This window comes from Phyllostomus discolor, chromosome 10 (genome assembly GCF_004126475.2).
Source record: "Phyllostomus discolor isolate MPI-MPIP mPhyDis1 chromosome 10, mPhyDis1.pri.v3, whole genome shotgun sequence".
NCBI lineage: Eukaryota > Metazoa > Chordata > Mammalia > Chiroptera > Phyllostomidae > Phyllostomus > Phyllostomus discolor.
In genome coordinates, this window is record NC_040912.2 from 45,369,683 (window position 1) to 45,383,276 (window position 13,594).

Sequence of the window (13,594 nt, forward strand, 5' to 3'; positions counted from 1 at the left end):
TTTCATTTGCAGGAAAGGAAGTAGCATCAACCAAGAAATCTAACCAGATTCTGCCTCAGAATACAAATCTAAGGATTCTTTCATTGTATACTTGGGAAGTTGCATACTCCTGTCCCCTTTGGATAAGTCACAGAACTGTGAGAGACAGTGAGGCTGACTGGAAAGCACCAATCTTCATTCTGACACTTACTCTCTGTGATCTTAGTCAAACCACTTAACCTCCCTGTCTCAGTTTTTTTTTTACCTGTAAAGTGGAAATAATTGTATTAGCTAATTTACGGGAATACCATAAACAGTAAATGACTCTACTGAATGATTGGTAGATACTGTGTAAATAATAAAGCGAGAGACAATGTAAGAATTCATTCAAAAGAGATTTGTTGAGCAATGCTATATGCCAAGAGGTAAGCTCTAAGAATATGACAGTCTGAGAATACAGTGGTAATTATGTAAAGTGAATTTTGTAACAATAGAGGCAGAAACCTGTTAGAAACATCGCATGAGAGGAACGCAGGGCTGCAGGCCTCCTAACAGGCTGACAGAACAATTTCCTATGATGTCAGGAGTTGAGTAGATTCTCTGTCCTAAGTATACACATCTCCTAGAAACCCAAGCACTAAAAACTTTCTTCTTTTTCTTTTCTTTTCTTTTTTTGAGTCATGAAGGGTTTTTTGGTGAGTGAGTAACTAGAGAAAAGGAACATCTTGAGTAGTCAGCTGCATCTTGGGATGGCAGTGGCAGCTGCTATTGGGAGAGTCTCTGGGAGAGAAGGAAGGTTGGCAGCTAGGTCAGGAAGGAGAGAGGCCCAGAAGTGGAAGTGTGGGGGGCAGGGGTGAGGGCAGGGAGTTATATGGAAGATGGGGAATGTGAGATACTACAGAATTCCTGAGTAGATAAAATCTGCATTAAAAATACCTCAAGGAACATGGCATTAAATTGTCCTTGAAAATTCATCCCCAAGGTAAATAACTTTGTGATCAAAGAGTATGTCATCTATGCCAAATCCCCGAGGCTGGGGTTTCTGTCCATTGCCTTGTGGCTTTTGCATTCACATTGAGATAAGGAGAACCTCATGCTCTCCTGTATTAGAAAAGGCAGTCTGGGATCCAGACCTTGGAAACTCTCATCACAGATGCAGATGGCGCCGGTGGTACAGTATCCATGTCCGCTGCAGAGCTTGGGGCACGCCTCTCCGATATACACATGGTCAATTGCCCAGCTTTGCTTCTCAGTTTCTTCCCCCTTCTGGATCCAGCGGAACTGTGTTGCACTGAAAGTCCCACAGAGAGCAAGAGAGATTCAGTAGGTTATTTCCCATGGCTGTGTTCAGCCTCTAGCTCTGGGAATGGGGACTATTTCTGGGAAAAGGGCTTCCCAAACTTCTCCTTCAAGCACTGACTGGTGGAGGAGAATGAATGTGTACTTCTCAGACTTGGGGAGTACACCCCAAAATGCTATTCTGGAAGCTTGTGCCTTCCCTGAAAATTTTATGTGATTTCCTATGCTGTTCTGTAATTAAGCTGTGCCCATTTTTCCTACAGAGATACATCATTTTCTAAATCTTTGACTAAAATGAATGCTGTTCTAGGAAGACTGCACTCCATTATGTTTACCCTGCATCTTTTCATAACCCAACTGATGCTGCACACCCCAGAGGGCATTTGTGTCTGTCATGAGTGCAGCCCTTGGGATCACAGAACACTGGGGCAGATATGGTGCCAGCTCCAGGTCTTTGGGGATCTGTGATTTGGGGCCTGTGATTGAGTTCGGCATGTGCTGTGGTATTTGGTCAGAAGAAGATTTGAGATCTGAGTCATTTACAAACGTGACTCTATTTCTTCCTATTTCTTCTGGGGACATGATGAGAGGAAGAACAAAAGAGGGGACAGGGTACTAGGGCTGCAACTAAAACTCCAGCCTCATTTTATCAATTGTTCTCAGGTCACTGTATGAGCTCTGTAGAGACTGCCAGGAAATTCTGCAAAGTTTATCTTAGTGTGCAGCCTACCTGGAGGAGACATGATCAGGCAGCTGAATGGTGATTCTCTTCCAGCTTGAGCTATTGACAGCATTGTAGATGGTGGCTTCATGGAACTGGAAGGGGGAACAGCCGATGCTGTTTGAAGAGGAGGGGAGGCATTGGCTCTGAACAAGCTGCCAGGAATCAGACCTGCAGAAACCAAAGAGGTTGCACTAGACAGCTCTTAAGATAAATATATGACCTGTCTAATGTGAACATAAGGCTTTGGGTTTGTGTTAAATAAAGATATTTTAATGTGGCTTTCTTATTTCCTATATATATTTATAACTACAGACAATAAAAAGAAAACTTGAAAATAATTTCACACAGATATATTCTGACTCTTTACAAGTAAATGAATATATTCACAGGTAATAGAATAAAGTAATAGCATCCATGGTGCTGCATTCTAATGGCTTTCTCCTATAGATGCTATTAACAGAAACATGCCTGGGGTCGACAGACAGAATTCTCTGTCTTACCAAACTTAACTCACTATAATTCACTTCTAAAAGTAGTGGTGGTAGATAGGCCTATCAACACCATGAGAAGGTAACTGCACTGTGTCAGGCTTTCTTTGACATAGCTATTATGCTTTTGGAGATGTGACCCTGGCTGAAGCATATTCAGATCTTTCATTGACTTAAATTTTTGTTAAGATTGGTTGAAAATGAGTAAGATGAATAGAGGAGAGTTCTACTTTGATGAAAAAGTATAGTGTCTTACTTATTTTAAAATGCAAAGTTTGTATGAAAATAGATTTTTCTTGGTTTAAAGAAAAAAACTGAAAATAAGACTTGTAGATTTTATGTGAATGAAATTTGTACATGTGAAATACACATGAACTGACTTTTTAAATGTCCTCACCTTTATGTCAGGATATTTTCTATTTTTAATTCTAGAGAAGGGTAGAAAGAGAGAGAAACATCGATGTGAGAAAGAAACATCGATTGGCTGCCTCCCGTATCTGCCTGGTCCAGGAACTGAACTTGGAACCTTTCGGTGTACAGGCAACCCTCCACCCAACTGAGTCACCCAGCCAGGGATGAACTGACACTTTTAATACAAAATATTGTTCCTTTGTAAACAGTTGCCTTAAGCCCTGGCTGGCATAGCTCAGTGGATTGAGCACGGGCTGTGAACCAAAGTGTCGCAGGTTTGATTCCCAGTGAGAGTACATGCATGGGTTGCAGGCCATGACCCCCAGCAACTGCACATTGATGTTTCTCTCTCTCTTTCTTTCTCCCTCCCTTCCCTCTCTAGAAATAAATAAATAAAATCTTAAAACACACACACACACACAACCACACAGTTGCCTTAAAAGTAGATAACCATTTGAGGTGTGTATTCAACTTTGGAGGAAATGTTAAATTTTTTTCACAAACCTTGCATCCTTAGTGTACTCCAGCAGCACGGAATGAGGGTCACCACAAGCCATAGCTTCACAGCCCACTACAATCTAAAACAAACATAAACAATCAGTACATATCAGGCAGATTAAATAATGTCTATCATTAATTAGAAATCCCATCTGTCTTCATCATGACTCTGATCAATAGTAAAAAATATTCATAGAGGCATTTTCAAAGAGGCCTCCCATGGACATACAGAAAATCCAAAGACACATGAAATGATGTTCAATATCGCTAGCTATCAGAGAGATGCAAATTAAAACCACAATGAGATACCACTTCATACCAGACAGAATGGCCATCATAAACAAAGTGACAAACAACAAGTGTTGGAGAGATTGTGGAGAAAAGGGGACCCTAGTGCACTGCTGGTGGGACTGCAGACTGGTTCAAACACTATGGAAAGCAGTATGGAACTTCCTCAGAAAACTAAATATGGATCTGCCTTTTGACCCTGCAATTCCACTGCTGGGACTATATCCTAAGAACACTAAAACACCAATACAAAAGAACCTATGTATCCCAATGTTCATAGCAGCACAATTTACAATAGCTAGATGCTGGAAGCAACCAAGATGCCCATCAGTAAATGAATGGATCAAAAACTATGGTATATTTACACAATGGAATTCTGTGCAGCAGAAAGAAAGAAGGAGCTCCTACCCTATGCAACAGCGTGGATGGAGCTGGAAAACATTATGCTTAGTGAAACAAGCCTGTCAGTGAAAGACAAATACCATATGATCTCACCTTTAACAGGAACCTAAATAACGAAACAAAGAAACAAGCAAAATATAACCAAAGACAGTGAAATAGAGGACAGGCTGACGGTGACAGGAGGGGAGAGAAGAGGAAATTTAAGGGGACAGTGGGAATGGTTCACAGGAACAAACTTAAAGGACACATGGTCATAAACTAAGGGGAGGGTGGTAATGGGAGGGAAGTGGGGAGGGTGGGAGTGGGGGCTGGATTGGGAGTAAAAAGGAGAAAACTGTATTTAAACAATGATTAAAAAAAAAAAGAGGCCTCCCAGACACCATTCTTTTGATTTCAGCTAAAGATGGGTAATCATGCATGAAGGTGAGAATTAAGGTTAAAAAAGTACTATTCCTATTTATTTAATTAGTATAACACATTAATCATAAATTTGGAGAATATAAATTAGCCAAAAGGAAAATAACATTTGGAGAATTAATGGAAATAAACTCAAAGTATTACAGATTTGAAAGATTTTCATTGATACCCTAATCCTTGATGCTATTATTTTTATTTGTAATTAAAAATAGCAATTTTGAATGACAATATTTATTCTTTGTGTTCTTTCATTTCCAAATGAATGAAAGCTTTCCATATTATATGTGTTTAATTATTTGAATAATCAATAATGCACAAATACTATAAAAATTTGGTGATTCAAATTCAAGTCCTAATCATCTACTTCATCAACAAGTCCTATTTCAGAGTTGATACTGGAGAAGGTGAGTGATAAAAATTCCAGGCCACACACTCATGAATAAAACAACTTTGCCTTCAGAGAGATAATATGAAGTGTATTCTAATAATGGAAGTAGAAATCATAAAAAATTACAAATAAAATGCTATGCTGTTTCATAAGAAGAGATTGTATTTAAGAAATGATAATTATGTGACACAATAGAGGTGCTAACTGTTGGTAAAATGGTAATCATACTACAGTATATAAATGTATCAAGTATGTGAATCTATTAATGTAACTTTACATGTTATATGTCAAATATATTTTAATTTAGAAATTCATCAAGTAGGGTACATGTGAACTGCTCCTGAAGCATGGGAAGAGTGAGAAAGGTAGAGGCAGGAGACAAACATTTAAGTAGAAGACAGACTGAGTTTGGTAAACTATGAGGTGTAGTCTAAGGTGTTTGGCCTTCATTTGGTAGGCAATGAACAGTCATTAAAGACTATGAGCAGTGGAATGATGTGCTCAAAGCTATGCTTTCTGAAGACAAACCTGACTGTGCTGTTGAAGACAGGTGGGAGAGGAGGAGAGGAGGTAGAAAGGCTAGTTAATGGATTATTGATTTTTAGGGTCAGAATGGAGGTGGTAACAGTGCAAACAGAGAAGATGGCATGGGTACCAGGAACACTAAAAATTCAAGTTAAAAGGATGCAGTGAATGATTAGATGTGAAAAGTGAAAAATGAAAAACCAAAGACTACTTAGCATTTAAAGCTGGTAAATATGTGAAGGGTAGTGCCATTAATAGAAATGGGAAAATTGGAAAGAGGAGTTGGTATGGGGAGGGAAGATATAAAGTTTACTGTCAGACATGTTGAGTTGAGACATCAATAAGACAAAGGTGTGGAATATACATAGGCTGTTAAAATACTAAATTAATTGTGTTGACTGAGTCAAGGTTGGCTATGACAATTTGACAGATGGTCTTAAAGATATGATACCTGAAGCCAGGGATGAATGTCTATGGTGGGAGAAGAAAGTCAAGGAAAAGTATTGAGAAATCTGACATTTAGAGGCCTGAAGGAAGAGAAGGAGCTAAAAAGGAGATAGAAGTAGATACAGAGAAGTTAAGAGGAGAACTGGCAAGAACCCAGAAGCCAAAGGGAAAGAGAATGTCATGGGTTGGAGAGGGCAAAGACAATGGTACCAAATGGTACAGAGAGAAAAGGAAAGGTGAGGAATGAATGAAAGTTGTTGGACATAATAGTATTTAGGTCTACAGTGACTTTAAAAATGTGATTTTAGTGATACTTTATTAAATTTCTGGGGACAAACTTTTAAAAACATATTGATTTGCTTAGAGAAGAAAATGTCAGTCTCTTTAGTTTAAGATTAATAGAGGCAGGAAAAGAGGAGGTCCCAATCAACTTAATTAAATATGATGACTTGGATCTGGGCCACAGCATGGATGCAGTGAGGACAGCCTTCACTCTTAAAGGATGTGGCTTAGAATGATGGATTGTAGAACACTGGGTATGATATATGACCTTGAACATCTCTTATGCCACTAGGTTAAAGATGGGAACTTTAACCTGAGAAACTGGTATTATTTGGGGAGCTTGCTCATCCTTTAACCTGAGGACTGGTATTATTTAGGGAGCTTGCTCACCCTTCAGTCTCTGAAGGAGAATTTAACAGAGCTGAATAAAAAGAGTGAATACTGTTTCTCCAACAGATCTGAAGAGTTTTTCCATCTTAAAAAACTGGAACTGTGTACCCATTAAACAACAAGAATTCATTTCTCCTACCAACTGTCAATACTTTTTTTATTCCTTCTAATAAGGATTCCTTCTATTAACCATCACTGTAGCACATCTTTTTAAATAAGGGCATTAGAACAGCTGGTAATTGTCTTTAAAATGATCTAGTAATAAAGTGCATTTCTGTAACACCCTTTCTTTTAGTGTGTTTTGCAGCGATAAAGACATCAATTGATATTGCTTTATCTTTCTCTCTATCTTACTATTAATTACCTACTAAGTCTTTGTTTGCATCCATCTATATGAATACATATTCACTTAAAAGACTTGAGAGTACTTTTAAAATCTTTGAGGATCTGGGAGTTCCAACTGGCTTAATATACAGGTTTGTGTTTGGAAGTCAGAGACAAAGGAAAATGAAAAGATATAATAAAAATGGATAAACAAAGAAGCTAAGTGGCTAGATATATGAAATAGGCATAGAATAACAGAAAGGGGGGTAGATAGATAGACAGAGAGACAGAGACATGCAGAGGCACCTATTTGAGCTTTTGATTTCCAAGCTTTGAGAAAGTTAACTCCAGATTACATATCAGAGCCATAAAAATAGTTACATTTCTGGCTATGTCCCAATATACTTATATTTTATTATGCTCAAATAATCCTATCTGATAAAGGCCTTTGTGAAAGGTTATTTCTTTTACTCATAAGATAGTCTCTTTTAATAAATGAAATCAATCATTTCCTTATTCTTGAACAAATAAACATTCTCCCCCATCCTCTCCCCCAAACAATGCCATCCTCTGTTTGGAAGAGCCACTTCCCCTTACCTTAAACTGCATCATATACCCAGGCTGTATAATGAGTTCTCTGGAGGAAAGCACATTGTGGGTTTTGTCTTTCTTTTTATTTGGCCAGTAGAGGTGAAAGGATGGATTGCCACAGAATCCTGCTGTCCTTACTGCATTAGGGTAAAAACTCCAGTTTTCTTCATGGGAAGTGCCTTCTGTTAAGGTAAATTGGAAGTAATATGGTATGCTATTCTTTTGAACTCACTGGCTTATGGCTGAATTACTCGAATGCCTATGCTCTACCTTTTTGCTTACCCTTTAGGATTTATTTTTATTTTATTTAATTGGTATAAGTATGAATCCAAGATAAGAAAATCAAATCTAGAAAAGGTTATTAAGTGCTAGTACTATAATTATTCTCCAACATTTAAAATATAATTGCTAGTCTGTATAATTTTCACCATTGCAAAATTATTCTTGGTATGCTCTTAAAACCAATGCAGTGTACATCTTTGCAGTATAGAAATTCCTAAAGAAGCTAAAATTATTTGGGGGTATTGAGATTTTAAATTATGTTTAGAGCTAGACATTTTTGTCTTTAACAGGGTTTATTAAATTCTCAGTTGACATTTCAACAACCTGTCAACCTTGAAGATTTATAAACCACTGGGCAAAACAATAGGTAACATTTGTTGAGCATTCAGTATATGCTAGGTACTTTTCTAAAGGCTTTTCATGTAGTAATCCATCCAAAGACATAAACAGACAAATGGCTCACAGGAAAGACTGTTCAATGTCTTATTTCTTACCATCATCAAAAGTGTCCACCAGTTGACTGGGATTGATTTCTGCTCCACCAATCAAAATGTTGTCTAGTGCCCACTGAGCGCGTTCCACCCCAGAGACCACAAGTCCATTGCTGATCACAAAAGGCTGCCACCAACGAAGTCGAGTTGTATTGGTGAGGGCATCCTCGGGAAGAAGTATGTAGTCGTGTCTAACAGAAATGTATTTCTGATAATCCATCTCATGGAGCAAAGTCCAAGTAATTCCTATAATAACAAACCAACAGACTAACATATCTGGGGAAAAAAATCCAACAGCTGCTGCAAGCTCCCCTCTGCCCCCAAATCTTCAACAAGATAATGAGAACTTATTTCACTGAGTTTATTATTTTTATTATTATTTTATTTATAAGTATATGTTATTGATTATGTTATTACAGTTGTCTCAGGTTTTCCCCTTTTGCCCCCCTCCACCCTGCATACCCCTTCCCTTTAGCTATTGCCCCTTTAGGTCATGTCCATGGATCATACATACAAGTTCTTTGGCTTCTCCATTTCCTATATTATTCTTAACATCCCCCTGTCTATTTTGTACCTACCATTTATGCTTCTTATTCCCTGTACCCTTTCCCCCATTACCTCCTTCCCTCTCCTGGCTGATAACCTTCCAAATGATCTCTATACCTATGATTCTGCTCGTATTCTGGTTGTTTGCTTAGTTATTTTTTTTTTTTTAAGATTCAGTTGTTGATAGTTGTGAGTTTGTTGTATTTTTAATGTTCATAGTTTTGATCTTCTTTTTCTTAAATAAGTCCCTTTAAGATTTCATGTAATAATGGTTTAGTAACGATGAACTCCTTTAGCTTTACCTTGTTTGGGAAGCACTTTATCTGCCCTTCCATTCTAAATTATAGCTTTGCTGGATAGAGTCATCTAGGTTTTAGGTCCTCGCTTTTCATCACAGAATGCTTCTTGCCAATCCCCTCTAGCCTGAAAAATTTCTTTTGAGAAATTAGCTGATAGTCTTATGTGAACTCCTTTGTAGGTAACTCTCTGCTTTTCTCTTGCTGCTTTTAAAATTTTCTCTTTATTTTTAACCTTTGATATTTTCATTATGATGTGTCTTCACTTTAATGTAAATGCTCATCACTTATATTGTTGCAAAATGAGGCTGATGTTACGAAGGGAAGGATATTAAGAAATACTTGGCCAAAAATATAAACTTTAAATAAAATTTATATATTTTCTGCTGTTAAAATTTTGTTGTATATTCTTATATGCAATATTTCTCATGAATAATGAGAAAAATCCATGTCTTTCTGTTTCTAGACAAGAACTTGTATTTTAAAATATAGCTATTATAGATGGAACTGGAGTACATTATGCTTAGTGAAGTAAGCCAGGCAGTGAAAGACAAATACCATATGATCTCATCTCTAAGTGGAACCTAATCAACAAAACAAATAAGTGAGCAAAATAGAACCAGGGAACTGGAAATAAAGAACAAACTGACAGTGACCATAGGGGAAGTGGAAGGGGGATAATGGGAAAAGAAAGGGGAGGGTCATCAAGGAATATGTATAAGGGACCCATGGACAAAGACAACAGGGGTAGAGGGAGGCAGAATTGAATGTGGGAGGTCAGGGTGGGTAGGGCAGAGGAGAGTAATGAGGGGAAAATGGGGACAACTGTAACTGAACAATAAAAAAAGAAAAAACCCCAGAAATATAGCTATTATAATTCTATGCAATTTGTGGTTCGTTGGACCAACAAGAAGTTTCCCTCTTAACTGATAAGACTGTAAGTGGTATGTTTAAATTACTTAAGAAATACCTTTTGAATACCATAAAATAGTTTAGAGCCATCTGTTTGCTAGTTATTAAGGATATCTATCTGCTAAAGCTGACCTTCTAAAGATTTCATGGTATTACTTCTGGTTTCAGGTGCCTCAAAGTAATAAAACAGAATTTGGTGAAAATGATGCATGACACTCACAAACTCGGACTATCTTCTTTCACAATTAATAAGTTTTCTTGAAGATTCTCTTAGCATTTTATTACATGCTTGTTCATGAGAAAACTTTTTAAAATACTTTAAAATGTTTTTAAATGTATATTTTACTTGGAATAGTATATAAAAATTACTAAAATTATTTTTAAATTGCATCATTTATAATCTAGCTTCATTTAAGAACAAAGATTATTATCTTTCTTCATAATCTTTGGAGCTTATTTATTTATTTTAGCATTTTATTTTTCCTTAATTTAAAAAAATTTTAAATTACAGTTGACATTCAATATTATATTGGTTTCAGGTATACAGCGCAGTTGTTAGTCATTTATATAACTTATAAAGCGATCCCTAGATAAGTCTACCCCCTGATGCCCTTCTATTTTTTAAAGGTGATTTCTCTTTGTCACTGCACCCCCCCTTTTTTTTGGTAGATTTTGCTAACATAGACATTACATGTATGGAATGTGTAACCGAACTAAGATCCTCAACTTTCTCTTTGTAACTTTCACTACTAGCATTGCGATGTCAGCAAAGCTTTGCAGAGACTTTTCTGAGGGGCACTGGATGGAATTTGGGAACCTGCTGCAAGGTATGGCTTTCACCCGTGAAACGTGCCTCCATCAGTAGAGTAGTCCAACAGCACACCTTCCTTCCGGCAGATGGGCCGATGGCAGGAGGTCATGTTGTTCTCACTGCCGATGCGCCCCCAGTATTGCAGGAATCTGAATGCAAACACATATTATCCATCAGAATAGTTATATAGAACAAGCACTCTGTCTACTCAAGTCCTGGATAAAACTTCTTCCACATGTGTTCCTTGCTTTGGGACCAGTTGCTAAATTGTGAAGAAAATAACCCCGAATTGACTTACTTTGCCCCTCGGAGATCCAAATCTTGAGTAATAGCTTGTCTCACAGTGGATCCCCCAAAATAGAGTGCAGTGTCCTCTGCAAGAATCCCACATTCGGTACAAGTACTCCCACCTTCTAAGGACATCCATAAATCAGGCTTGATCTCTTCACTGTCAAAGCGTTCCTTCAGAAAAGTCTGGGGAAAAAAATAAGTGGCAAGTCATTAAACATAACAATTTCAGATAATGATTCCAGATAATAACTATGTATAGACAATACAGAATTACATCTTGGATTTAAAAAAGTTAGATCTGGTTTTAAATGCTTTTCCAAAGATATTTTAAAAAAGGATAGCTTCACAATGTTCTTTTCCATCATTGAGGAAAGATAATTTAAACATAAATAATGTTTAATAATTAGAATTTAATGTCCAGAGAGAATCTTAAAATAATTAGAAGGTTGAGTAGGTAATACTCCTATTTGTAAAAAGTAACTTAAGCATACATATGAGGTCTGTTGAGAGAAAGTCCAGCCATTGTTAATTTAACAAGAATGGTTTGTATGAGGTTGAGGTAACCTGGCAGCCAAGGAGAGTGGACTGGAATGAGCATGTGTGAACAATGGTGACTTCACTGTACCAGTCAGTGGGGGTGGTAGACCACGCTGAGTGAGCAAGTGTACAATGTGGCCATTGCATTCATTCAAAATGACTGAGACAGTAGAGCAACAAATCTGCACCAAATTTTGTACTAAGCTTGAACATTCCTCCACAGAAACTATCTGGATGATTCAGAAGGCTGCAGTTATGGGCAACTGCTGATTGCAGCTTCATTAGACAATGTGCCTGCTCATGCATCATGTCTCATGCAGAGATTTTTGGCCAAACATCAAATCACCAGATGACTCAGCCCTGCTACAGCCCAGATTTGGTGCCCTGTGTCTTCTGGCTTTTCGTAAAATTAAAATCTCCTTTGAAAGGGAAGAGATTTCAGATTGTTGATGAGATTCAGGAAAATATAATGGAGCAGCTGATGGTGACTGGGAGAGCTCTGTGAGGTCCCAACATACCTATTTTGAAGGAGACTGAGGTCATTGTCCTATGTACAATATTTCTTGTATTTTGTATCTTCTTCAGTAAATGTCTCTATTTTTCAAATTACATGGCTGGATACTTTCTGGACATACTCATACTCCCAAATTATTTTGTTTATTTACATGGTATAGAAAAGTACTATTGTAATTTATTAGAATATTATGAAATGCAGAAAAAGGAAAATTCAAAGAAATAAGATAAAGTATAACAGATGTGCTAGCACTTTCCCCCCTGGAGTGTGTGACCTCATGTCAGAGATTTCTTTAGGCTACTGTGACCTTCGGTTTGCAGCACAGAGCAAACTCTGAATGTCTGTGAGGTTAAGTAAGAGCATTTGAAACCAGAGTTTTCCATATGAAGTCAAAAGAAAATCAACCTTGGAAGGCAATTTGAAAGACTTTTCATATATTTATCAGGGCCAAGATTCAGGACAATGGGGAGAAGTACTCAAAATCTAGAATAAAGTATTTTCCCTGGGCCTCCAGTTTATCCTTTTCACTAAGAATAACCAAGAACCAGGAATAGTCTATTTTCCAAAGTGAATAGATGATTAAATATTAGGGCTCATTACAGCTATATTCTGTGTAAGATTACTTCATCCCCTCACATCGCAGCAAGATACTGATTACTTATTTTCCCCATAGTATACTCATTTTGTCCACAATGCAGTTTTGCATTGGGTTGAGGCACCCAGTGTTTTTTAATGGTACAACTATATCATGGAGTTGTACCATTTGGAGGAGTTGTAGTTGCACTAATTACACATAAAAACTATACACTTTTTCACTTACCTAAGAGAGTTATCTAGTTGTTATCTTACTGTATAGTTAAAATTATTTAAACAGGCCCTCTTCAATCTCAGAACATCACCACCTCTACGGTCAAAGACATGTAGTCATGTGTGAGTCTCACCTTACCTCACTGATGGTAGCAAATAAGTGCAATTTTAAAAAAGTTTCACATGTAAGAACACTACAGTCAGAAGACATGGATCACTAACCATGTAAACTCTCATTAGAACAATTTGAGTAAGTGCTTAATTTAGATTGTACAATTTCTGATCCAACTGAGGAATGCTAATGAAATTTGAATGTTGTGAAAGAAACTAGAAAGAAATTTGACTGTTGTGAAAAGACTTTTTTAGTTTCTTCATTACTTGTGACTATGTTTCTTATGCTATAATCTCACTTAATAACAAATGGACTAAAACCTTCAGATGCAAATGAGCACTGGTTGACTTTTATTTATTTATTTATTTTAATTTAGCAGTTTCAAAGTTGTTGAAATGTTATGGAAAAAAACAACAGAACAGGTTTTGTTTATATTGTTTGGCCCTTATATGTTTGATTTTAATCATTGTGCTTTTTTAGCCTAGACATTTTACTGTTATTGGAATGACAAATGCACTGTATTTATTCACAGAAGTAGAATG

General features: G+C 37.0%; 1 protein-coding gene across 5 annotated transcripts in view; it reads right to left on the reverse strand.

The window, feature by feature from the left end:
* RELN (reelin) overlaps nucleotides 1-13,594 on the reverse strand; it is a 567,213-nt gene that overhangs the window by 14,270 nt on the left and 539,349 nt on the right. For all 5 annotated transcript variants that reach the window (XM_036010728.1, XM_036010729.1, XM_028525327.2 and 2 more), the window contains exons 54-60: nucleotides 11,090-11,265; nucleotides 10,834-10,940; nucleotides 8,230-8,472; nucleotides 7,460-7,635; nucleotides 3,406-3,479; nucleotides 2,009-2,170; nucleotides 1,113-1,270 (exon numbers count right to left, since the gene is read on the reverse strand). In XM_036010728.1, the coding sequence (XP_035866621.1) occupies nucleotides 1,113-1,270; nucleotides 2,009-2,170; nucleotides 3,406-3,479; nucleotides 7,460-7,635; nucleotides 8,230-8,472; nucleotides 10,834-10,940; nucleotides 11,090-11,265 (1,096 nt within the window). The remainder of the gene's footprint in view (nucleotides 1-1,112; nucleotides 1,271-2,008; nucleotides 2,171-3,405; nucleotides 3,480-7,459; nucleotides 7,636-8,229; nucleotides 8,473-10,833; nucleotides 10,941-11,089; nucleotides 11,266-13,594) is intronic.